This window comes from Pelophylax lessonae, assembly GCF_965119305.1.
Source record: "Pelophylax lessonae genome assembly, chromosome: 3".
NCBI classification, from domain to species: domain Eukaryota; kingdom Metazoa; phylum Chordata; class Amphibia; order Anura; family Ranidae; genus Pelophylax; species Pelophylax lessonae.
The window spans coordinates 194170303-194197957 of NC_138770.1; the positions used below are offsets into that span (position 1 = coordinate 194170303).

The 27655-nt window shown below is 39.6% G+C and overlaps 1 protein-coding gene across 2 annotated transcripts in view; it reads right to left on the bottom strand.

Annotated features, from left to right (window-relative positions):
• Nucleotides 1-7281: 7281 nt before the first annotated feature.
• PLEKHB2 (pleckstrin homology domain containing B2) overlaps nucleotides 7282-27655 on the bottom strand; it is a 72175-nt gene continuing 51801 nt past the window's right edge. For both annotated transcript variants that reach the window (XM_082252209.1, XM_082252208.1), the window contains exons 2-8: nucleotides 23297-23344; nucleotides 17023-17175; nucleotides 16322-16424; nucleotides 13316-13355; nucleotides 10001-10081; nucleotides 8255-8354; nucleotides 7282-7550 (exon numbers count right to left, since the gene is read on the bottom strand). In XM_082252209.1, coding sequence (XP_082108335.1) covers nucleotides 7423-7550; nucleotides 8255-8354; nucleotides 10001-10081; nucleotides 13316-13355; nucleotides 16322-16424; nucleotides 17023-17175; nucleotides 23297-23333 — 642 coding nt within the window. In that variant the 5' untranslated portion in view covers nucleotides 23334-23344 and the 3' untranslated portion in view covers nucleotides 7282-7422. The remainder of the gene's footprint in view (nucleotides 7551-8254; nucleotides 8355-10000; nucleotides 10082-13315; nucleotides 13356-16321; nucleotides 16425-17022; nucleotides 17176-23296; nucleotides 23345-27655) is intronic.

Sequence of the window (27655 nt, forward strand, 5' to 3'; positions counted from 1 at the left end):
TCCCTAAATGGGTTTTTATTGAAAAGCGGAATAGAACAACAGTATCCAACGGGTGTATCTCACAGTAAGATATGCAGACTAGGCCGCAATTTAATTTTTTACCCTAAATGGGTGTTTATTGAATAGCTGAATAGAACAACAGTATCCAACGGGTGTATCTCACAGTAACGTATGAATGAAAATGTTTTATTTTTCCCTTTAACCACTTGCCGACCGCTCTCATTGAGCGTACTGCGGCAAAGTGGTTCGATTCTGTCCAGCGACGTAGACCTCTCGCTGTATTCAGACACAGCGGGAGTCTGGCCAGGGGAGGGAAGGCGGTGATCACCGACGCTCTTCCCTGATCGTCGGGGATCGAGTGTGGAAATCCGCCTGCTTGTGTAAACAAAGTGGGAGGATCTCCTATGAGGCAGGGACAGATTACAGGATTCAGCATAGCTTAACCTGTGATCTGTGCCTGTGTCACACAATCCCCTCCACCCACACACATCAGTAAGCACCAGGCATACATTTAACCCCTTGATCACCAATAAAGTTAACCCCTTCCCTGCCAGTGTCATTATTACAGTAACAGTGCATATTTATAGCACTGATTACTGTAGTAATGTCACTGGTCCCCCCAAAAGTGTCAAAAATGTCAGTCAAGGGTCCGATCTGTCCGCCGCAATGTCGTAGTCCCGCAAAAAAAATCGCAGATCGCCGCCATTACTCGTTAAAAAAAACCAATAAAAATGACATAAATTACATAAATCTTTCCCATAGTTAGTAGCTGCGATAACTTTTGCGCAAACCAATCAAAATACGCTTATTGTGATTTATTTTACCAAACATATGTAGCAGAAAACAAATTGGCCTAAAATGTTAAAAAATTTTGATTTTTACATTTTTTTGGGGGGGGAATTTCATATAAAAAAATTTGAAAAATATTGTTATTTTTTCAAAATTGTCGCTCTTTTTTTGTTTATAGAGCAAAAAGTAAAAATCACACAGGTGATCAAATACCAGCAAAAGAAAGCTCTTTTTGTGGGAAAAAAAAGACATAAATTTAATTTAGGTACAGTGTCGCACGACCGCGCAATTGTCCGTTAAAGTAACGCAGTGCCGAATCACAAAATATGGCCTGGTCAGGAAAGTGGTTAAAAATACGCTCATTTAGAATTTTTTTGTCAAAGACATGTAGCTAAATACATTTTGGCCTAAATATATGACAAAAATTGAATATATTGGATATTTTTTAACTGTCAAAGTAGAAAAATATTGTTATTTTTTCAAAATTGTCGCTCTTTTTTTATTAACATCGCAAAAAATGAAAAGCGCAGAGGTGATCAAATACCACCAAAAGAAAGCTCTGTTTGTGGGAAAAAAAGGACGTAAATTTCGTTTGGGTACAGCATTGCACGACTGCGCAATTGTCAGTTAAATTAGCACAGTGCCAAGTTGCAAAAAGTGGCCTGGACGTAAAGTAGGAAAATCCTCCGGTCCTAAAGTGGTTAATTGGTGATTTTTGAATAGAACAGCAGTGTCTAAACACTGTATGACACAGTAAAATATGAAGGAAAAAAGGTTGTTTTTTTTTTTTAAATCCATATTAAGCAGACACACATGTACTGAGCTTGCATTACATGGCTGCTACACGCCGCACGCCTAACAGGTTGGATACTGTTGTTGTTCTATTCCGCTATTGAGTAAAAAAAAAACATTTGAATGAAAACCTGAAAAATAATTTTTTTCCCCTTAAATTGTTGATTTTTGAATAGCAGATTAGAACAGCAGTGTCTAAACACTGTATGTCACAGTAAAATATGAAGGAAAAAAGTTTTTTTTTTTTTAAATCCATATTAAGCAGACACATATGCACTGAGCTTGCATTACATGGCTGCTACACGCCACACGTAACAGACTGATGAAAGTTTTTTTTTTTTCTCCCTCCTCCTCACTGGGCTCAGGTCAGGGCAAAAAGATTGTGCACTGCACCCCCACACAATAAAATCAATGTAGATCGCTGTCTGATTAAAGAAGATTCTCCTATTCTTTCCCAGAAATCAACCTCAGCCTGCCCCTACAATAATCTCCTATCTCTCCCTCATATCAGTAGCAGCAGGAACCTGACCCTACAGTAGTTAGAGCAGAGTGATGTGCGGCGCTACGTGGCTCCAGCTTATATAGAGGCTGGGTCACATGCTGCACTGGCCAATTACAGCCATGCCATTAGTAGGCATGGCTGTGATGGCTTCTAAGGGCACACTAGTTAAACGCTTGTTGATTGGCTGCCCTGCAGCTGTTGAAACCGCGCCAAAACATTAAAACCGCGCCCAAAACATGAACTAAAATTACCGAACAACAGACTGTATCCCGAATATACAGTAAAATGTTCGGGTCCGTGTCCAGGTTCCGAACACCCAAAAGTCCGGTACGATCCCAAACAATACAGTCCGTGTTCGCTCAACCCTAATCAGTTCCTTTCCTTCTCCATACTGTTCTCTTCCCAAAACTCTGGTACAAGTTGATCTCGGTCTCATCTGTCCATAGGATGTTGTTCCAGAACTGTGAAGGCTATTTTAGATGTTTGGCAAACTCTAATCTGGCCTTCCTGTTTTTGAGGCTCACCAATGGTTTACACCTTGTGTTGAACCCTATGTATTCACTCTGGTGAAGTCTTCTCTTGATTGTTGACTTTGACACACATACCTCCTGGAGAGTGTTTTTGATCTGGCCAACTGTTGTGAAGGGTGTTTTCTTCACCAGGGAAAGAATTCTTCGGTCATCCACTACAGTAGTTTTCCATGGTCTTCCGGGTCTTTTGGTGATGCTGAGCTCACCGATGCATTCTTTCTTTTTAAGGATGTTCCAAACAGTTGATTTGGCCACACCTAATGTTTTTGCTATCTCTCTGATGGGTTTGTTTTGTTTTTTTCAGCCTAATGATGGCTTGCTTCACTGATAGTGACAGCTCTTTGGATCTCATATTGAGTGTTGACAGCAATAGATTCCAAATGCAAATAGCACACTTGAAATTAACTCTGGACCTTTTATCTGCTCCTTGTAAATGGGATAATGAGGGAATAACACACACCTGGCCATGGAACAGCTGAGCAGCCAATTGTCCCATTACTTTTGGTCCCTTAAAAAGTGGGAGGCACATATACACACTGTTAAAATTCCTACACCTTTCACCTGATTTGGATGTAAATACCCTCAAATTAAAGTTAAAAGTCTGCAGTTAAAGCACATCTTGTTTGTTTAATTTCAAATCCATAGTGGTGGTGTATAGAGCCAAAAAGATTAGAATTGTGTCAATGTCTCAATATTTATGGACCTGACTGTACAAACTATGAAGCACAATATGTCATTCATAAAAACATTGAACAATGGAAATTTCTCAATTCTACCTCTAGATGGAGACATATAACCGCAGTCACTACTCAAATGGGCTCTGGAGAATACAATGTAACAGAAAGTCATTTTTCAAACACTTCTTTGGTTTATATTATGTACTGATAAGGAGTAGAAAACTCAGGAATCTATGTTACCAGAAATCTACATTTAATGTGCACTGTCTATAAAAGAAAATGATGAGAGTGGCAAAAAGCTTATAAAAATTGATGTTGTTCATCCCTTGTGATTGCAATAAAAGTGATCAAAAATAAGGGGACAGTGTAAAATGAACAAAATAAAATAATAATAATTAAAAAATGTTTTAAAGCACCTTGTCACCCCCCCCCCCGTGCTATTGCGCAAAGGCGAATGCACGAGTCGGTGCCACATGCATATGTAAACAGCGAACGCACCACACGTGAGGTATCACCGTGAAGTGAATTGCAAGAGCAATAATTCTAGGGCCAGACCCCCAGTGTATTGCTAAACCGATGACCTGTAAAGACTTTTAAAGTGTCACCTAAAAATAATTTACCTTAATGTACTGTAGTTTATCACTATTCCAATGTGTGTGCACAATTTTAAAGCATCATCCTTTATATTTTACCAAAAAATTGGGTATTATATTGTGTTTGTGTTCAATAACATTCATGAAAATTTATTTTTTCCCCAAAAATTTGCGTTTTAAAAACCCTTGTGCAAATACCGTGTGACATAAAAAATTTCAACACTCGACATTTTTTTCCCTATGGCCTCTGCAAAAAAATATATATAATGTTTGGGGGTTCTAAGTAGTTTTCTAGCAAAATAAATGCAGATTTTTACAAATTTGTTAGAATTGAGCCAGTAGGCAAAGGGGTTAATATGTCTTAAAAAAAGGGAATAATGAATTAAAAACTGCACAAAAAAGGTATCTTGAAAAAAAAATTATGAGAATAATGCTGATATAAAGTTCCTCATTAAAGCACATCTGAAATCAAAACTTCTTTTCTTTATGAATAGAGTGGGAGAGGGTTAAAACCACTCTCAGTTTTTTTTTTTTCCCTTTCTTTTTTACTATCTGTGTCTCATTAGGGAGATTTCACTTTCTGTCCCATAGACCTAACAGGAAGTGAGAATATCTTTCCAATGTGAGAGATATCCTCTCTTATACAGTTGTCAGGGGCAGTGTTGGGACAAGGTCAACAGGGTGAAAATGGAAAACTGTGCCCCAAGCCCCCCCCCCCCCGTTGAGTGGATGCAGAGCTCCCCTTCTTCCACCCCCCCTGTACACAAAGGTCACAACTCCCCCACTTCTATTCCACCCCTAGAAAAGAGGTCCCCCTCTCCCCCAGTGCAGAGCTCCCCCCGTAGCACCCCCCAATACACAGAGCACCCCCAACTTCCTAGCACCCCCCAATACACACATTTCCCGCACCTCCCAGGACCCCACAATACACAGATCTCCCCCCACCTCCTAGCACCCACTAATACACAGATCTCCCCCCACCTCCTAGCACCCCCTAATACACAGAACTCCCCCCACCTCCTAGTCCCCCCCTTTATTACACAGAACTCCCCCACCTCCTAGTACCCCCAATACACAGAGCTCCCCCTACCTCATAGCACCCCTTAATACACAGAACTCTCCCCACCTCCTAGTACCCCCCAATACTTGGGGAGTAGAGGGTTAGTGATGGAGGTGGTGGACTAGGTCGAGTATCACTGCGCTCTGGAGGGAAAAAAAATATGCCCCCTCCACTCCATTTCATATAAAAAAAAAATGTGAAAATTTTTATTTTTTCAAAATTGTAGCTATTTTTTTGTTTATAGCACAAAAAATTAAAATCACACAGGTGATCAAATACCACCAAAAGAAAGCTTTGTTTGTGGGGAAAAAAAGGACTTTGATTTCGTTTGGGTACAGCGTTGCACGACCGCGTAACTGTCCGTTAAAATCACGCAGTGCCGAATCGCAAAATAGGGCCTGGTCTTTGGGTAGCCAAATCCTGCGGGGCTAAAGTGGTTAAACACACTGTATTTAGCCCTGGTGAAGGATATACTGTTTGGCACCAAAATGTGTTGCCTTTAGCACCTGCCATATGTTTGGAATAAAACCTCATTTCAGACTCTATACCTTGGTGTGGCACTTTGATTTTCACACTCAAATATCATTGTGTACACGTATAACTGGGTCTTCTGTACTGTTAAACTAAGTGCCCTTAGGCCAGAGGCAACTAATCCTCCATAATATTGTTCTGAATTTGGAGGGATTACCTATACAGTATATAGAAGAAAAAATAATTTGTTGGTGCTCTAAAGGGAGAATTTGGTGGAAACATACCTTTAGATGAAAAACTAAACTCTGGAAAGAACTCTAAAAATGCAGGCAGAGAGCAAAAGACTAGCCACCAGTATTGCCTATGGTTGCCCTGAGGCTAACCCCCTGGCTAACCCCCTATCCATTACCAATTTACCATGTCTTGTTCTGCTCTATGTCTATGTGTAGGATTAACCATCTTGGTAGAGGCGAGCTTTTGCTTCCTCATGTCAGAGTTTCCAGCAAGAAAACAGTGAGCAACACATTAGTGACATCAATAAATCTCGCTCCAAATGTAAAACTAGCAGTCAGAGGCAGCAGTGCCTTATATCATACACTGCAGATATACAGCTTCGAGGCTGTAGGAAAAGGAGTGCCTAGGAACATTCCATACACAACGTGCATGGCTTTTTTTAGGAGGAATTCCAGATAAAAGGTATGCTTTTCTACATACTTCTTAGGCACAATTACCATTTCTAAACATAGTTAATTTTAACTTTTTGAGTTCAGTTCCACCTAAACAGCATATAACAAAAATATACCACATTATATAGACATAATGGTGAACATACACTTTTATAACATTTTGGAAATACAATATTTGCTAGGCTTTCATTTTATTCCAATATTTATTCAAGATTTATTTATTCCTTGTTCTCCCCCTTTTTTTTTTACAATTGCCAAGTCGTTATGATTACAATAACTTTTGTTTGTGCAAAAAACATATTCAGTACATTTCTGTAAAGCATGCACATTTCCCCAAGTTATATCTATATAAAATGCTGTAAGTACAGAAAAAGGCATGTTAATCAGCAAAAAATTCCAACAAGTTCCAAACTTCCTAGCGTGAGATGACAATGTAGTGCCTCCTTTGAACTGAAATGCTAAGCAGTGGTCTCTCTTCATGAACTACAGAACCAGACAGAGGAGGGGTGTTCTATAGTATGTTATATTTCTACTGACATTGCAAATTCGAATACATCTTATAGGAAAAATTTCGATTTATTTTATGTGATATTACAAAGTAGTCACATTTAGCTTAAAAACTTTGTAACCCAATCTGAGGATAATTTACTTTATAAAGTGAGTAATATGAACCAGTGTTTGCTTCAAACACCCAATTATGAGCATAGGCTCTTATATATTTTTTTTACATTGTCTTGCACACAATTGGATACTTGGAGCAAAAAAAAGGTTTACTATTCTACACTTTTAATAAAATGCAATTTCTGCTTTAGCATTTTCTGTAGTTTGTTCATTTTTTTTAATGAATATGTTTGTAATAATCCAATCATTTATTTAAACTTGATAGTACACATTTTATGGCCTCCTGTACTGATTGTCCTGACGAGAAAGTAGATCTCTCGGAACCTTATCCTAAAACAAAATTTACTCCCAGTACAAATAAAAGTTCTGCTTTTTAAAACTTAACTAATACATCTACAACTAAATTTTATCTTATTCCAGTCATAATTGTAATAACAGTTTAAACAACATTCACTTATTACATTTTTAATATGTTCTCCAAATATAAATAACTGTTCCCTTACAGTTTGCTGCCCCGAGTCACACACGCATATCCTTTATAAAAAATCGAATTTCTTTAGTGATTTTATTTCCAACTAACTTAAATTAGTACTGTCCTTTACAGATCTAGTACATTAGTTGTCCAGCAGACAACCAAACCTATTTATATAAAATATATTTAGTTAATTTAATAAATAAGTGCTTTTGAATCTAAGATGCCTTTAAAATCCCCAGAACAGAGACCCAAGCGCCATCCCCGTAGCCGCTCCTGCCAGCATTCCCATGGCGAGGTCCCCATCATTGTCATAGTATCTCTCTCGGACGATGATATGATTAGTGGCGCCAGGACCTAAACGAAAAAAAAAAAAGTCAACCATCAAATTTTCATCACAGAATTGGTGGTGTGGAGTTGGCGCTAGCAGGAACCAATCAGATTTTATCTTTTATTTTATAAGAAATTAGGGCAAGAATTTTGATTGATCACTATATGTAACAACTCCAAATCTGAGTTTATTTTCTTTTTTTACATTTTTATGAATGATGTCAGAATTTTCTATTTATGTAAAAATGGCAAACAGTGAAATCAGGTATTCTGAAAAAAACACAAGTGAAGAAGATGCAGTTTGCAAGAGAACTTGTATGCGGAGGCCTTCGCAACTACAGACAAAAATATATAATAAAAAAATGCTATTCAGAGAAATATGAAGGCTACCGATGCTGGCATCTGCTCCTAAAAATGAAGAAGTGTAGAGATCAGGAGTTCTGATTTAGCTCTGACTTTTTCCATGCTTTTTCTGGGTCAGTGACTCAAAGTACTGAGGTTAGATATGACTTAGTACTAGCACTTCAAAGAATTCAGAATGTCTGACCACAAAACTCATTTGAAAACATTATTTTAAAGAAACAGTCCACCTTGGAGCTTTTTATGTTCCTCTTTAGCTACAAATATTGTACACCTATATTGGCCATAACATGCAAAACTTCAAGGTGATCAGGCACAATGTTTGAGATATATATATATACTAATACATGTTAAAATGCATAAATTCTCACCTTGTACTGGATATGAGGTATAAACTTGTCCATCTCTGGTATAGATAACCTGCGATCCCTGAACTGGATAAGTACCGGGATGCTGATCATATCCATAAGGCTGACAATGGCAGAATATTATGGTTAGCTTTTTCCTTTTTACTGCAAATTTCACCTTCTTGCTACATTCAAATTTTAAATTAGCCTTACGGTGATCATCAATACATTGGCAACCATTACTTTACACCTTTTAGGAAAAAATAAAGATATGCACGTAAATGGGCAGACCTCATATGTGACTACAAGATTTTCCGATCCTCAAACACTGGCTAGCACTTTCACCCAATGACAGCAAGGTATCAGACAGGATGTAACGCCTCAGAAGTATAACATCAAACACTACTTACAGGACGAGGCTTCCATAGTGCATTCAAAAACTGTACAATTCTCTTGTACACATTTCCTTTAGATTAACTAAAACCTTATCATATGAGATCAAACCTAAACACTTTCAATATGTATGCAATCAGGCAGGGCCTTGCACTACACAGTTGAAGGTAAATCTAAAGGAAATTGAATAAGAAAATGTTATAATGTATGGCCAGCCTAACACTTTCTGGTAATTAGCAAAACATAAATAACTGTCAAAAAACGTAAATGCCATCCAAACATATGCATCCACTCTACCCTGTAGCTGAAAGGCAAATTCTAGCACCTAAATAACACACAAAGTGCAGGGAAGCTGCATTTTTTCTACCAGTCACGTGCTTCACCTGGAGCCATCTGTGTAATATCACAGTCTGTTTCAGAAACAGACAACCCTATGAAGTCCCATTTTGAATGGTAAACAACTTGACCCCAAAGCACCTTGGCACCCCAAAGCACCCTCCCTGTGTTGAGGGCAAGCGGCCTGGTATGTTTCAGGGGGGGAGGGCACTTGCTTGCCCCCCCTTTCTTGGCCTGCCAGGCTGCATGCTCAGATAAGGGTCTGGTATGGATTGTGGGGGGGGACCCACGCCGTTTTTTTAAAATTTTGGCGTGGAGTTCCCCTAAAATCTGTACCAAACCCCAAGGGCCTAGTATGGATTTTGGGGGGGACCCCGCGCCATTTTTACAAAAGAATTTGGCATGGAGTTCCCCTTAAAATCTATACCAGGCCCGAAGGGTGTGGTCATAGGGTTCCTCTTAACCGCTTAAATACAGGGCACTTTCACCCCCTTCCTGCCTAGACCAGTTTTCAGCTTCCAGTGCTCATTGGCATCTATGGGAAATATTAATCAGCTTGGCATGGCACTGCTCCCTGTCTTTAACATTGGTGTCTATAGGAAATACTGGTCAGCTTGACATGGCACAGCTTCCCTGTCCTTAACATTGGTACCTGAAAAGCAATGCACCATGGGTTGCTTTTCAGAGGGAAGGCAAGGGCTGCCGCCAGTGTAAATAGGTTCATAGGGAGTTTACCTAGGTAGTTGTTTGCCTGGGGTGCAGGTTTATTTATTAACATCAATTCAACATTCAGAAGGAGTTCCCTGCTTAATTAATGTTATGTCTTGTACATTGTAATTTCTTTGCAATGCTATGTTACAGAACTAAAGGGAATACAATATTGATGCATAAACAACTATCTTAAAGTTTCTTAGTCATTAGTTGTACAATTCCTTTAGAGTTGCAGTTCTATCTCACATTTGAGAATAATTATATAGATTACTGAAGAGCATTAGAGTGAACAATTCAACTGGCATATGTTAAAAATGTTTGAACACTTACAGGAGGAGCATCATATTCAGAATAGGGAGGAGCAGGACCGAGTATACCTTGATCATACAGCAGTGGGGGAGGCAGAATATTCTATGGATGAAAAAAAAAGTAACTACAAAATAGAAACTATTGCTAAAACAAGTAATGATTCTATACATCAAAATTTTACCCACAAGAAAAGTCACTTACAGTGTACAGTGACATACACAGACTTATTGAACAAGACAATAGATATATAAACTAGTCAACAGTCAGCTTTCACAGATGAAAGGTACAGCAAAACCACATTGATTGCAATCATTTTATCCCTATCATTCTTGGCATTGCAAGAACAATACCAATTGTATCACATATTTAACTAGCAACTGCATTTAAAGTGTAAGTCCAGGTAAAACCTAACTAACACTAAACCTGCTCTCTGCCACATTCTAAACCTAATCTATCTAACCCTGTAAATCAAAAATCGCTGTACTTACCTATTCTGCAGCCAATCCGGTCCGCTCTCCAGTGGCGGAAGCAGTGTGCAGAAAAGGACGGACAACGGCTGTGAAATGGCTGGGAAGTGATGTCACTTCCATTGCCGGCTGCCTTTCCTGCACCCGCCTCCAGGCTGAAGCCACCGCTGACAGCTGATGCTGGGACTGGACCGCATAGGCTGCAAAATAGGTAAGTATAGTGATTGTTGCTTTACATGGTTAGATAGATTAGGTTTAGAATGTGGCAGAGAGTAGGTTTAGCGTTAGGTAGATTTTGCCTCAACTGCTACTTTATGTAAATATATATTTGTGTACCATGTACCCAGCACGTATTAGTGAGATGAACAGCAATTTTAAACACATTGTATGATACTTTTACGTGGCATATTGCTACAGTGTTTGGATAGGTGGAAAATTCTTAGATTTCTTGGCAATCTTCACGGATACTGCTTAGGCTCATTTAAAATGGGCACAAAGGCAACATGGTTTATTACCCTAATGCATTCTCTGCATTATGGTAATAAACTTTTCAACAGCTGCTCCCCCCAGCCCCCCCCCCTAAATATTTACCTGAGCCTTCTCTAATTCCAGCCCTATGCCCAACTACAGCAGCTTTTCTCCCTTCTCTCTCTTCTCTCAGGAGATTCGGCAGCAGTGGAAGCAATTGGCTCCTGCTGCTGTCAGTCAAAGCCTGTGAGGAAGGAGCAGGGGGTGGGCCCAAGCCATGCTATGTGTGTCTATGGACGCACATAGAAAAAAATGCATGTACCAAGTGCCATGAGGTTCGAAAGGGATATGTTGATAACCACAATAAGGGAAACTCCAACTAATCATCTGACCGGCAATGAGACATGAGCACAAAACAACAAATACAGCCTTGTGGAAGTCAATAGAGTAAAAAGTCCAAGAATAGATCAAATCAAAATGTTACTTTAATGTGAAGTTAAAAGGCATGCATAACATCACATCCGGTTCTGGGACACAGGACGTCAGACGGACGCGCCAACTCAGTTACCCAGGCAGATTATGTTTTAACTTTACATTAAAGTGAAATCTGATTTTATCTATTCCTAGGCTTGTGGCTCTATTGACTTCCACAGGGCTGGGAGCACTCCTTTGTTTGTTTTATGGATGTACATAGCCCAGCTCGGAAGTGAGCCCACACATGTGCCACCATAGCAAGCCACTTGCTATGGTGCTACATGCAAAAGAGGAGAAACCAAGATTGCCAGCGGGAGACCAAAGAAGAACCAATGCACAGGTAAATATAACATATTTATTAGTTTAAGAGAAGAAAAAATAAACTTTACAAAGACTTTAACATTTCTATAAAATAGCAAATATTAACTTTTTAAATTCTGGTTGACTTTAAGTGATATAGCCTTTACAACAACAAATTGTGGCACAATTTTCTCTTAAAAACTTTATGTAATGTTCAATAAATACTTAATGTATGAAAGTGACCTCTTGGGGGGGGGGTTATCTACTTGTTAAATCCCCCAGTAGACCCAGTGCACATTGCACTTGGTCCCATTCAAATCTATGCTGTGGTTGCTGAGTAGCGTGGATGGATAGTCCCCACCCCATGCTGTTAGCAAAGAGATGAATTGAAGAAATAAATGAATTACTGCTGAATGACAGTGCAGGAGGAGAGGGAGCATGGCAGACAGGACACACAGAGCCCATGCAAACCCCATCTCCACCTCCTCTGAAACTCCATCTCCACCTCTCTCCTGTATAATAATGCTACTGTGTGCCTCCTCTGCTTTCTGAGTAGCGTGGATGGATTGCCCCCACACACCGCTTTCTCACCATGCTGTTAGCAAAGAGATGAATTGAAGAAACAAATTAATTACTGCTAAATGACAGTGCAGGAGGAGAGGGAGCATGGCAGACAGGACACACAGAGCCACCTCCTCTGAAACCCCATCTTCTACTCCCTCCTGTATAATAATGCTACTGTGTGCCTCGTCTGCTTTCTTCTGCTACCTTTAGGGTAAAAAGGAAGATTGAGCCCATAACTGCCTACCAGCCACCTGCTATTTCAGAAGAGAAGAACTGGAGTAGTGGCTCTAGGTTTGCTTTGTTGTAACGGCAGTTGAAGAGGAGCACCGCCATTCGCAAAACACAAGCATACAAAAGCACATGCCAGGTACTAAACAAGTACGTAGCTAACGAGTGTTATTGTGGGCTTGTGTTTTCCTGAATGACTAGCTCATCTCCATTCACAACAACACACGCTGTTGGCTATTACTGCAGTCTTCCTTCTCTGAATAGCTGGCGGCTGTGTTTGGGCTCAGTCTTTTCATTTAGTATCAACTAAATATTTTCAGTAAATAAAAGTTGTCAGAGGGGCACAGCCCTCTTACATTGAGGGCTGCTGAATAAAGGGGGGGGGGGACATTGCCTCAGTGCTGACTGTAGCTCCTTCATAGAAATGCCCATGAATTGGGCTTCCACCTGGGTTGCAGCTACAGCATAATACTGTCAAAAATAAATGTGGTTTTCTTTCACAACTACATAGATTTGAACAGGACCAAGTGTGAAGTGCACTGGGTCCCCGGATTAATTCAACAAACATTTTCAAATTCTGGCGATACTTCTTTATTGCTGAACGTCTACCTCCACTTAGTATGTATATGTCAGCGCTGAAATTGCAGGATGAAATAGAAAGATGAGTTTAATGGTTTCATTTACTCATATAATTCTTACAATAGGCAAGAATACAGTTCAAAGTTTAAAATTTAGTTTAGTTATAAAACAAATTTATACAATCAGATGTCAGAGTCAAATAACCCAACGCTGACCCTGAATAAAATTCAGTGATACACATATATGTAGTACATACTGTTTTTGTTCTGGCATCCTGAAGAGCTGTTTCCCAGGCCCTAAGAAAGATAATTCACATCAGTTAACGCAACTATTATGGTACAAGTATATTCAATAAACAACTTCATTTCATGCAATATCCTGGAATGTAAAGGAGAAATATAACTACTTTCTGATCTGGCTGTAGTGGCTTCTGTGCCCCGGACGATGTAATTTTGTGATGAAACATGTACAGCAGAGCGAGGTGCTGACGTCATTGCGCTCTTTGGTTCCCGGAAGTGCGGATTGCTTGTGTTTTGCCGGCCGGCGAGAGTGTTATTAAGGTTTTTTTAACTACTGCATTGATGTAAGTGCAATCTTACCTTTTAATAAAATTTACCCTTACGATTTTACACTATGTGGATCATTTTTATATTTCTGGGGATGAATTTATGGAGATATTATTCAGAGGATCTTCCGCTTTGGCTCTAAATGGATCCATAGCATCCCAGAGGCATTGAAAGGCCCTGGCTGTAGTGGTTTATGATAGTAGGGAAAATTGAGGTTGGGGACATGGCCAGTGCTGGAATGAGTCACGAGATCATCCAGTGCCCAGGCCAAATTGCTCACCCCCTTCATTTTGTGTGAGCCTTTGAGGAGGAGGGAGAGAGAGCAAAGCCAGCACCTCCTCCCAGCTCTTTCCTCCTTTCTTTGCTGCCTCCAGCACTGGGCTGACAGAAGTAGTAATGCCTTTGTCACTACTTCTGTTAGTCTTATAGCAGAAGGAACTTGCAGTGCCCTCATCCCTACAAAACACACTGTGCCCAGGGCAGTTTCCCTTCTGCCCACCCCTTATCCCGGCCCTGGACATGGCTAAACTGCCTGCCAGACATATCCCTGTTTCAGGGCTATTTATAGATCATGTATCATTCCCCTTTTCAAATATAATGGCCTCCCATTGATGTACTCATATTAAAAGCGAGTGTTGGAAGCTTAGTCCCAAAGTAATTGAAGTGAACCCTTGGTAACAATGTAAAAAAAAAGGTTAGAGGGGCTCAAGGAAAAAAATTTTCTGTCTAACAAATAACAGATTACTCTTGCTCAGTTTACCGAGTTTAAAATGACTGACAGATTAGAACTAAAGTTCAGATATATTGAAAACTACTATCTCCCTGATGAAGACACATGGTCCCTTGTGTCGTCACACGTAGGGGAGGGGCATGGACGGACGGAACACTACACTACATTCAGTGAGGCTGTCGGCTGCTGGCTGAGTGATTAGATTGGCTTCTTCTCACCACACTACCACGATTGATCCCTGGAGGGAAAACTGTTTTAAAATGGCTACAGATCGGTGCACTCAAGCACCTTTTAAATGTGAGTACATATTATTCCCTTAATAGATTAATTAGTTTAAAAGGATATGAGCACTATCTTGAGTTTTCTTTCTTGTATGGCATACATCTGATGACTTATGCAAGAGCTGCTTTATGGGAAAGGATCCTATCTGGGAGTACCGAGCAGACCCTACTAAAACGCAATCTGACTATAGCTTAATCGCATAGTCACATATCTTAAGGTGAGCGCCCACTCACAAGGGGGTTCACAGTTTGCTGTGATACTCTGGCACTTGGTCACCTTGGAAGCACTGGTCACTTTATGTGACCTTTTCACCAGCACTACTAAGCACTAGCTGCACTTTTTGGAAGAAGCTATTCCTACTCAAGTTCGCACTGGTTCAATAGGATTATTTTGCACGATATGGACTTCACATATTTTTTTTATGTAGCACTTTTGCCACTTTCATAGAGGGCCATTACCATACTGACACTTCTGGGTCGGATTTGTATGAGTGGATATTTCTACACATTGGACAGGCGTCACTTTGGGCATGGGGATTGTGGACCCCAAAATCCTTTAAAGAGGTTGGGAGGCACCATGTCCAGCCTTGTGTGGCTTTCTTAAATTTAAGTCACCCTGCATCTTTTATGGATGTAGGGTGAACAGGAGGGTGGTGTACACTGAGAATATGGTTTGGACTAGTGTACACGACCCTCCCGTTCACCCTATTGGGGTGTTGTTACAGGCACTTTATATAATTTATTTATATTGAGACTGTTTTGATGGACCTGCTATACTTATATTAGGATATTATTTATTATCATATATACTACTCACTATATATTTTTGCACAACATTCTTGGTATATACTATTTTAGGATTACACTGTAGCTGACAAGCACGATCCTGGGGTGGCTTCAAAAACCTTTTAGGTACTCCTTTGGTAGGATATTTCCACTTTTTTGACTACCACTCAATTTCCACAGCCACTAAAAAGTCAAATTACGGCGTCAAGTTGCTCACATAAATTTTTCCATAATGTAAACATAAAATATACTTGAGAAACCCAGGGAAGAGAGAAGGACATTTTTGTTAGGAGGGCTTGTTGAAGGAATGAGGAAGGAGAGGAGGGGGCCTGCTGATCCGACATTTTACAACTGGAGTGTGGAATCATGAGATATGAAAATTTGAAGAGTACCTACTGTGTATTGTATTGAATAAAGCCTTCTGAGATGAGTAAGTAAAATCCCACTGTTCTGTCAATTTTGCAAATATTTATTACGTTTACTATTATTATACAGGATTTATATAGTGCCAACAGTTTGCACAGCGCTTTACAAAAAGAAAAAGGGCAACAGTACAGTTACAAAACAGTTCAGTACAAGAGGGTAAGAAAGGCCCTGCTCATGAGAGCTTTTAGATACAAAATATGTATATTTTATATGTATATGTATATTTTTTTCACTTTTATATTGCTTTGAATTATAACTAAGAATTGTATATTGCCAAGAATTATAACTGTCAGTAACACATTCACAAACGAATAATAACAGTGAAAAAAAAAAACATCAAAAGCGAGGTATAGAGTGAGCATTATTGTAAAAAAAATACAATTTATATGGAACAGGTTGAAATGCTTTGATGGGAAGTAACAGGTACTGTATTTCTAACATTATATTTCCATTAAAAATGTATAAATACATACAAGCAGTCATCTGTACTTTCGGCAATGAGGTTTATGACCTTTCCTTCATGACAGATAATCTGTAAGCAGCAGTCCTTTGACTTTCCTTCTGGCAAACTTATATCTGTGGCAAAAAAAAAAAAAAATGCATGACAAAAAAGCACACAATGTTTTTTTTTTTTTTTCCCCCCACCCCCCCCAACAAGGGGAAGTTAAGTGTTTTATGATACGGGATTGGATGTGATAATGCAGAGTCTAAAGGACATAAATAGACATAGTAGGAATACTTGGGTTATAAATACAGAACAATGATGATATAACTTATCCCTAAGAAGGGAAGGAGAATAAGATTAAGGTAAAAGGGGAAAATAGGGAAAAATGTAGACTCTGTCACATTGTAAATAATAACTGATACCATGAATGTATGTAAAAGTTTAATGGAAAAATTGAAAAACAAATAAATAAAAAATTTAGTAAAAAAAAAAAAGCACACAATGTAAATCAGATATTATTTATGAATGTACATCACAAGTCTAGAGCCTTCTGTGCGCATTTATTGTGTATCTGAGTGTGTAGTATTGCTCCTTGTTATCTGACTGCCCACAATCCACCACGCGGATTAGAGAGTCTGAATTAAATCCACCATGTGGATTACTGATAGTGCAACTGCAAAAACATCCAATACATTTTTGAAAGTTAAAACTAAATAAAATATTCTGTACCCTTGCATGCAGTGCCCACACGAATGTCGATACAGTCTAGCTGCATAAGAACTTTTTCTTCCATGTCTTCTCTCTCTTGGTCGCTATAATATATCAAATATCCATTTGACCAAAGGTCAAACCAATTCTTCTTCCATCTTTTTAAAATTGTACCTTAGGAGAAAAACAACATGCAGTGATTAGTTTATACAGTTTTGGTTTCAATATATTTACTTATTTTGAAAAGTATGACAGCTTTGTAAACCACACAATGGCAGGCATTCAATGCATTTAACAAAGTGTACAAAAACAACACTAATGGTGCTCATCTAATAGTAGAAAAAGCAGCCTGGTGCCTAGGATCAGTATAATAAATTACTATTTACCCAGTTGCTGGGGAATAGTTTAGTATGGTTGGCTACACCGGTCTCTGGTAAGAGGGTAGAGGAAAGAGGTTGGGGAAGAGAAATAAGAGATGTAGGGGGTGGGGAAATAAGAGAGGGGGGGGGAATAAAAGAGGGGAGGGGGAAAGGAGGGTAGACGAGAGGGAGGAGTAGAAGACAGCATGCAGAAGGCCTGCATTCCTAACCTTCGTCCCTAAAAGCAGGAGGGACCTAAATGCAGCTACAACTTGGTACAGTAATTCAGCCCCATCCAGGCGAAGCCTTCCATAGACTTTGACAGACCGGCTGCAGAAAGACTGGGCACTGCACCTGTCCCTCCTGGGCACGCTAAAATGATGCGAGGGACTTACATGGGTTAATTTACTATAACTGGAGAGTGCAAAATCTGGTGCAGCTCTGAATAGAAATCAATCAGCTTCTAGGTTTTTTTTTTTTTTTTTTTTGTCAAAGCCAAATTGAACAAGCTGAAGTTAGAAGCTGATTGGCTACCATGCAGAGCTGCATCAGATTTTGCACTTTCCAGTTTTAGTAAATCAACCCCACTGCTCTTAGAGGGACTTGTGTGCAAAAGGCCTATGAACGTGGATATGTTATTCTGCTTGTATCAAGAGGTTTTTTCACTGATATATCTATGTGTATATATATATATATATATATATATATATATATACATATATATATATATATATATATATATATACACTGCTTCCAAAGACATATAACTGGTAAAGATTCACCGTGCTCTTGAAGTCACTTGGAAAAAGGCCTTGGGATATAATACCAGAAAAATTAACATACATTGTTATTCATTTTTTAGTTATTGGTTTTATGTTAAAGGAGTTGTAAAGTCAGAGGGTTTTTTTTTATCTTAATGCATTCTTTGCATTAAGATAAAAAACATTCTGGGTGTAGCAGCCCCCCCCCCCCCAGAACCCCTAATACTTACCTGATGTCCTTCTTTGTCCAGTGATGTCCACAAGTTCCTCGGCCTTCGGGGACTCTCCTTCCTGATTGGCTTGGGTCAATCAAAGTCAGTTAGCCAATTAGGAGAGAGAGGGGGTGGGGCTGAATGGCAGCTCAGTGTCTGAATGGACACACAGACCTGCAGCTCAGCTCGGGTGCCCCCATAGCAAGCTGCTTGCTGTGGGAGCACTCAACAGGAGGAAGGGGCCAGGAGCAGCAACGAGGGACCCAAACCAACTGCACAGAGCAGGTAAGTATAACATGTTTGTTATTTAAAAAAAAAAAAACAAGACTTTACAATCACTTTGAGTTATCAACTGTTATGTTGCATGGGGTATTTTAGTTATTACCTAAATACTTACTGGGCATTAAAGACGTTTTTAAAAATATTTAATACAAATACATTGTGTTATCTGTCGGGGGTTAGTCACAGTGTATGCAATTAACTGGGGGATGTATATTTATCACTACAGAAAGCTGTTAAAGTGGAGTCATTACAACAACTTACAATACCTGGCAGAACCTGCAGCACATCTGCACACAGGTTACATTTTTAAAAATTGTAATGCGGATGAGGGGTGGGGGGGGGGGGGAATGATGCTGGAGTGAAGCTCTGCTTTAACCCTAGAGCTTGCATGGACAAAGAGGAGGAAGATTAATACATATTCATATCTGTATAAAGTATAGGATATGATAAATCCTATATAAATATTTTTATAAAATTTATATTTTACAATCAAATATTTAATACATAGTGCTCCTAGGACACTGCTGTCACTAAGCATTATGGGTTTTCAGAGACAGCACAGTAGAACTGTTGGATTTCAGACTGTCTTTCTAATTGAATTATATATGGCCCTACATTAAACATCCGAAGAGGAGGAGGGGGTGAGGATATGAGTTACTTCTTTGACTCATTTAACTGTGGATGCAAATCCTAGCTTGAACTATTGTGCTCTGTCAACAAAACACCTTTTTTCAGCTGAGCAGTTAGGAACAGCCTTGTAAACATATGAAAAGGATCTTAAAATAAAAGTTCAGTATAAACGTAACTAAGCTTAAACCTGCTTCCACCCCCATTCTAAGCCCTACACCTAATACACTGTAAAGGAAAGATGTGTATATTTACCTAATCTAAAGTAGCTTTAAAGTAGCTCCGGTTAAGCCACGTGATCTCCAGAGCAGCCAGTTTTGGTGAAGAGAAGAAATCACAGACAATGGCTGCAATGCCTGGGGCATTACTATGGGAAAACGAAAACAAAGAAATTCCCAGCTCAACTTACCTACCAGCCTGCTAACAAAACCAACTGTCCTGTCTAACATTATGCATTAAAAAAAGGGGTTTAGTTTGCACACATTTGCAAATACATACATAAGCTATAGAGCCCGCCTATGGACTATGAACTACTACCCTTGAGATTGATGCCTCTGAGACTGGAGTAGGCACCCTCCTGTCGCAACATCCTACCTCTGAGAGCGCTATGCATCCCTGTGGCTACTTTTCTAAGAAATTGTCTCCTGCAGAATGCATTTACGAGACTGGGAACAGAGAATTGTTAGCCATCATTTTGGCTCCTAAGGAATGGAGGCATCCTGTGCTAGTCCTCATTTTGACTAATAATAAAGATCTCACATTTTTGTCTGAGGCAAAACGCTTACCTCCCAGAAGGGAACAATGGGCCCTTTTCCTGTCAAGCTTCAATTACATAGTCTGGTTCTTAACCAGTACGAAGAATGTAAGGGCTGATGCATCATTGCTGCAGAATCAACTTATATGGTCTATGTCTCAACAATTCTGGTGGCCTAGTCTCTGCGCTGATGTAACCGCCTTCATAGCCATTTGTCCTGTGTGTGCTCAGAATAAAACACCACGACACCTTCCAGAGAGCCTCCAGCAAACCATACCCAGTGGGGAGAGGCCTTGGACCCACTTGTCTATTGATTTTGTTTTGGATTTACCCTATTCCCAGGGCAACACAGTTATTCTTATGGTGGTTCATTGTATTCCACTAAAGAAGTTGCCTACGTCTGAAGCACTGGCATCAATTTTTTTTCAGGAGGTCTTTCAGGTACACGGGTTACCTAAGGTTATCATCACAGACAGGGGCAGCCAATTTGTGTGCAGGTTTTGGCAAGCCTTTTATGCACAGTTGGGAATTCAGCTTTCCTTCTCCTCAGCATATCACCCGCAGTCCAATGGGGGCCACAGAACGGGCCAACCAAGCCTTAAAGCAGTTCCTACGTTGCTATATTTCTGACCACCATAACAACTGGTCAGACCTGTTACCTTGGGCAGGGCAATAATGCCATCAATGCCGCTTCCCGATTGTCTCTGTTTATGGCAAATTATGGGTTACAGCCATCCATGTTGCCTGAGACATTTGTTCCACAAGGAATTCTGCAAAACTGCATTAACCTTCCTAGCGGTATTCCCGAGTGTGACTCGGGGTAAGATTTTAGTGCCAAAAGCGGTAACCCCGAGTCACACTCGGGGTAGCGCTAGGAAGATCGCTGGATGCTGGAGGAGGTTTTACTTACCTTTTCTCCGGGATCCAGCGAAGACTGCGGGCGGTGTGCGGCGGCGGAGCTCTCTCCCGATCGTCTGCGAGCCCCGGCTTCCGTCTCCGGCGACGTGACGTCCGCCGGGGGGGTGGAACCGGCGGCAAATTCGAATGTAAAATGCACCAAACACACTGATATCGTTTAAAATAAAATAAAATCACATTATATAACCCCCCAGTGCCCTTTCCTGCAGTTTTACTGTACTTTTTATGTAAATATATGTATATATATATATATATATACATATATATACAGTATATATATATATATATATATATATATACGTATATATATATACACATATACATATATATATATATATATATATATATATACACACACACACATATTATATATATATATATATATACATATATATGTATATATATATATATATATATATATATGTATATATATATATATACGTATATATATATATATATATATATATACACGTAATTCTTGTGAATGAGCAGCCCAAACCAACTGTATACATTATATATATATATATATATATATATATATATATACGTATATATATATATATATATATATACGTATATATATATATATATATATATATATATATATAAAATATATATATAATATATGTATACATAATATATATATATATATATATATATATAATATGTATAATAAATGTATACAGTTGGTTTGGGCTGCTCATTCACAAGAATTACATGCTTTCAGCACCTAAAATAATGGTACCGCTTTCAGCACCTAAAATCCAAAAGAATCATACCGCCAGGGAGGTTAAAGGAACGTCTTTGTGAACTCTGTTCCACTTGGGTGAAGGTCTAAGAATCCATGGAACATGCCAGTGCAAGGTACAGATTCCATGCTGACCGCAATCGCCTACCTGGGACCTCCTACAAGGTTGGGGAGAAGGTCTGGCTGCCTTCTCGGAACCTATGACTCTGTGTTCCCTCTCTGAAAATGGTGCCACGGTATATTGGGCCTTTATGCATTCTCCATAAGATCAACCCAGTGGCCTATGCATTAGATCTTTCTTCCAACATGTGTATTTCTAACTTATTCCATGTTTCCATATTAAAACCTTTGGTGTGCAACTGCTATACCACCTCAGTACCACGTCCTTACCCGGTTCATGTTGACAACCACGAGGAGTATAAGATACACTCTATCATTGACTCCCATAGGTTTCGTGGGCGCATACAGTACCTTGTTCACTGGAGAGGTTACAGTCCAGGGGAACGCTCTTGGGTTTCATCCTCGGACATACATGCTCCTGTCCTCCTCCATGCTTTCTGTAGATGTTTTGCCTCAAGCCTGGTATCCTTCCGAGAGGGAGGGGTCAATGAGGAGGGGGGTACTATCAGGGCTGGGCTGTTAGCAGCTCTCTTACCAGCGTTCTGGCTATTCAGCTGTCAGATAATTACCATCCACTCATTGTTTCAGCACTCACTCACCTGGTTACCATTACCTGCCTCATTAGTCCAGCCTACAGCCAGCCCCTTTTGACTATTTAAACTGCCTGGCTCATTCCTTTGGTGCCTTAGCCTTGGTCAACATATCCTGTGTGTCTCTCTGCTGGGTTTCCGTTTGACTTTGCCTGGCTGACGTTTCTTCTGGTTCCTGATCTTTGGCTTCTGACTACGCTGATTCCTGGCTCCCTGATTCCAGCTCGTCTGATTACCCGTTTTGCCTTCCTTACCCTGGCTTCTGTTTTTGACTATGTTCCTGATTTGTATTATTATTACTATTACATTAAAGGTGTGATTTTAACTGCATTTTCTGTCTCTGCCTGGTTCATGATCCCTGACAAATGAATACTGTTAGAGAAGATAATTTCGTTGGTTGCAGGCTGGTAGGTAAGTTGAGCTGGGAATTTCTTTGGTTTTGTTTTGAATGCGTTGCCCTTCCATGTGCTCCTTGCTGCAAAGGCCAGTTATAGGTGAGGGCAGTGTCTGTGGTTTTTTTTTTTTTTTACCCTTGCACTTGACTGGGTATTCTTTGCAAAGTGAATTTTCATCACATTTACTCTTTGGGAAAAAACCCCTTTCACATTTTTGTTTTCAGTGAATGCAACCTGACGAGTTCTTCACAGAAGCAGGTAATGACATCTTAGAGGCGTTCTGTACACTGACTCTGTACAGAATGCCTCCAGGTTGCAATTATGAATTGAATTTAACAGAAAAATACAATGGCTGCAGTTTGAAAAGGAAAGGTCATTTTTAATAAGATTACATTACAATATGGTTTGTGTAGCAATTGTGTATGCTACATCAATTTTTTTGCTATATTTCAATTTCTATGAAAGTGGAGTTACCCTTTATGTATTATTGTGTTTATAATAAGTGATACATACTGGCTCATGTACTTACTTTGTCGAAGTAGCCATCCACTTTTTACATAAGCCATATCCTCAGCTTCTGAAGGGGAAAAACAAAAAGTACTGAAATCTTTTATAATGCCACATAGTGATAGTATGACAATCTGAAATTAGTAATCCAATCCTTTGCTTTCAGTTTTCGAGTGGGGAAAGGTGGAAGCCCCTGTCTAACGCCATCTGTGACTTCACTTTTTATGGTGACCAACTATGGCCAAGATATAATTTAAGGAAATCACCAGATTGGACGCAGAGAGCAAACCAGTCAGAAGTTCGTATTTCTTCTCATTCTACCAAAAATAAGTGTTATCAATGCTGCATATGGCAATGTGTGGAAGATTTGGCTTCACACTGCCTACTTGGTGACCATTTTAAGTCTTACCCTTGGAACATTCTCCATGAGCTCCTGAACCTTCCCTCCCAACCCCACCCCCATTTCTGTTTGTCTGGAACAAGCAGTGCATGTCAATTGCAGTCATGTGCACTGCTCTATGCACTGTACAAATCCCATAGTTCTTAGTCCATAGTCCATCTCAGAAGCAAGCAAAAGAGGGTGGCTACATTACTACATATAGTGGGACACGGAGCGCAAAGTAGCCACTCTCCAACAGGAAATTAGCTCAAAGCAGCAAAAAAATTAATTTGGAGACTTTGAGGAAGCTGTTAGACAGGACTTTTTGTTTAGGGCATTAATACAAAAAAAAAAACCTAACTAAAAAATGGAGGACTTAAATGTAATGGAGCAGCACTTTTTAACCTGTTTATGACCGCCCACCGCAGAAGTACTGCAGCAGGCAGCCGCTCCTGCCCAAACCGCCGTACCTGTACAGCGGTCGCAAAAAGGGGGCTCCCGCCCCCGTTAATCAGCGTGGAAGCTGATGCAGAGGGCAGTTGGCTTCCGATTGCTGCCTGACACCCGCAATCGTTCCCCAATGAGAGAGAAGAACGGACAACTGCTGTAAACACAGCCAACCGTTCTTCTCCCTGGAATGATTACAGAGCCCATGTGATCCTTCTATATAGGATCACAGGTCTCTATGGTCATTTCACAAGCCACGCCTACCCACAGTTAGAATCACTCCGCTAGGCTCACATTTAACGCCTTGATCACTCACAATGTTAACCCCTTCCCTGCCAGTGTCATTATTACAATAACAGTGCATATTTTTAGCACTGATTACTGTAGTAACGTCACTGACCCCAAAAGTGTCAAAAATGTCAGTCAGGGGTTCGATCTGTCCACCGTAATGTCGCAGTCCCGCAAAAAATCGCAGAACGCAGATTACTAGTAAAAAAAAAAAAAAAAAAGAAAAACAATAAAAATGACATAAATCTTTCCGGTAGTTAGTAGACGCAATAACTTTTTTGCAAACCAATCAAAATACGCTTATTGCGATTTTTTTTTACCAAAAATGTAGCAGAAAACAAATTGGCCTAAAATGTTAAAAAAATTAAAATTTTTTTGGGGAATGTTATATAGCAGATTGTGAAAAATATAGATTTTTTTTCTGAATTGTCGCTCTTTTTTTGTGCATAGTGCAAAAAATAAAAATCGCACAGGTGATCAAATACCACCAAAAGAAAGCTCTGTTTGTGGGAAAAAAGGACATAAATTGCGTTTGGGTACAGCGTCGCACGACCACGCAATTGTCAGTTAAAGTCACGCAGTGCCAAGTTGAAAAAAGTGGCCTGGTCATTAACCAATTGCCGACCACATACTATATATATATATATATATATATATATATATATATATATATATATATATAAAGCGGCACAGTGGCTCCTACAGGCAAAACAACGCATTGGTACGTTGCTCGCCTGGTGGCAGCTAGGGGGCGAGCGCGCACTGCCAGCAGCATGCTACTGGCCTCGATCATCAGCGGCGAAGCCGATGCAGGTGTCCGGTGGCTCCGATTGCCGCCTGGAACCTGAAATCGTTTCCCACCGAGAGAGAAGGATGGTCGGCTGTTGTAAACACAGCCGACCGTCCTTATCCCTGGGATGATCACAGAGCTCATGTGATCCTGCTATATAGGAGCACATGTTTCTATGCCCCCCCCCACAGTTAGAATTACTCCCCTAGGCTCACATTTAACCCCTTGATCAATCACAGGGTTAACCTCTTACCTGCCAGTGTCATTATTACAGTAACAGTGCATATTTTTAGCATTGATTACTGTAGTAATGTCACTGGTACCCCCAAAAGTGTCAAAAATGTTGTTCTGGGTCCGATCTGTCCGCCACAATGTAGCAGTCCCGCAAAAAAACGCAGATCGGCGCCATTACTAGTAAAAAGAAAAAAAAAACAATATAAATGACATAAATCTTTCCCGTAGTTAGTAGGCGCTATAACTTTTGCCCAAACCAATCAGAATTTGCTTATTGCGATTTTTATAAACAAAATTATGTAGCAGAAAACAAATTGGCCTACAATGTTAAAAAAATTAGATTTTTTAATTTTTTTTTTGAGAATGTTATACAGCAGAATGTGAAAAATATTTTTTTTTCAAAATTGTCGCATTTCGCAAAAAATTAAAATCGCACAGGTGATCAAATACCACCAAAAGAAAGCTCTATTTGTGGGAAAAAAAGGAAGTCAATTTTATTTGGGTACAGTGTTGCATGACCGCGCAATTGTCCGTTAAAGTAACGCAGTGCCGAATCGCAAAATAGGGCCTGGTCATTAAGGGGGCAAATCCTTCCGGTCTTAAAGTGGTTAATGTTATATGTCTTTTTAACATTTGTAAAATAAAAGATAGATTTTTCATTATATACGTGGTACCTGCAAAGTCCTCCGTTCTTTTGTTTTTTTTTTTTGCATACAATTTCCATAGGATTTGTCTAAAATATAGAAGGTCTCCTAATGGAATCCCTTCCTCCCACCATGCATTTTTAGGTAATAATATAAACTTAATTACATTTTTTTAACCACATGTAGTGTTACTTTAATGAAAAAAAAAAAAAAAACCTCCATACAGGTGGTAGCACGGCTATGAAAAACACATCTGTCTCCTGAGATGAGCTGTCTGCTGAGACACAGGGACTGTGTTGCTAGGTAAGGCAGAGCACACAAGTTCTATAAAATAATACCAACATCGGCATTTCTGTTACATAATACAGCTAACCCTGGATACTTGGAGATTGTCCACCATGCTAAAAAATCTGCGGGTTATTATTTCATATTCAAAACAAGGCATAATAAATAGTAAAACCTTTAACAGAATAATTACGCTTTCAATTACCTTTTATGTACACATAAACAGCCGACAGATATAAAATACACAAAATAATGTAGTTCTGTATTCATTATTACATTGTTAAACTTATTTTATGCAAGTACTAAGTACCTGGATTTGGCTATCCACATACAGGCTAGGGGAGGGACCAGACCTGTATGTATGATGTACTTTTTCAATAAAATAAAAAACATGTCATACTTACCTGCTCTGTGTAATGGTATTGCACACAGTAGCCCACAACTTTCTCTTCCAGAGTCCCCTGCTGGCGCTCCTGGCTCCTCCTCTTTAGCAAGTGCCCCCAAAAGAAAGCCATTTTCTATTGGAGCACTCATGTGGGTTCACTCCCGAGCCGCCCAATCTGCGTCTATTGACACAGACAGGGTGGCTCAGCCCTGCTCCCTGTTCCCTCATCACAGGATTTGATTGACAGTCAAGGAAGCTGCTTCTGTTTGATCTGCAACTGCCATGTGATCAGTTATGACACCAGCCATTTTATGGTTTGATAGTTTGGTTGGGGACACAAGCAAATGTGACAGTTAGCAATCCCAGCATTCCAGGGATATATCAGATTTTGAAACTGTTATGGGTAGGGTTTCGTTCCAGTTTATGATTTACTGCTGTTCAGGGGCTCTGGGCTTCAGCAAAATGACAGCCTCCACTCTCCAGCAAGAAGAAACTGAAGCAATGCTCGAGGGAATTTACAGTGCACACTAATTTAGGTAGCATAATTATTAATGTGGAATGTATATTCCTTGCTAAAGAACATTATTTTTTATCAAATTGTTATGTGTAAAGTTCTGCTTTAAGGTATATAAACCTTTAGGTTGTAGAACGACTTTAACTGGGGCAGAGAAAAATTAGATCTCTTGGCCTGCCAAACAGGGCAGTGTTGTGTAAGAGAGGAGTGTAAATCTTACAATTTGACCGACAAAAATACAATTTCTTTGGCAGGTAAAACCGATGTTTTCCTGGAGTTATGCTTTACATTTTTTTATTTTTATTAATTTAATCTAATACCTACTGTACAGTAGAAAGAGTCCTTCTTCCATGCCTGAATGCAAACAAATTGTCTCCATTTTCTAATCTACACTAGATTAAGCCCAGGTTCACAC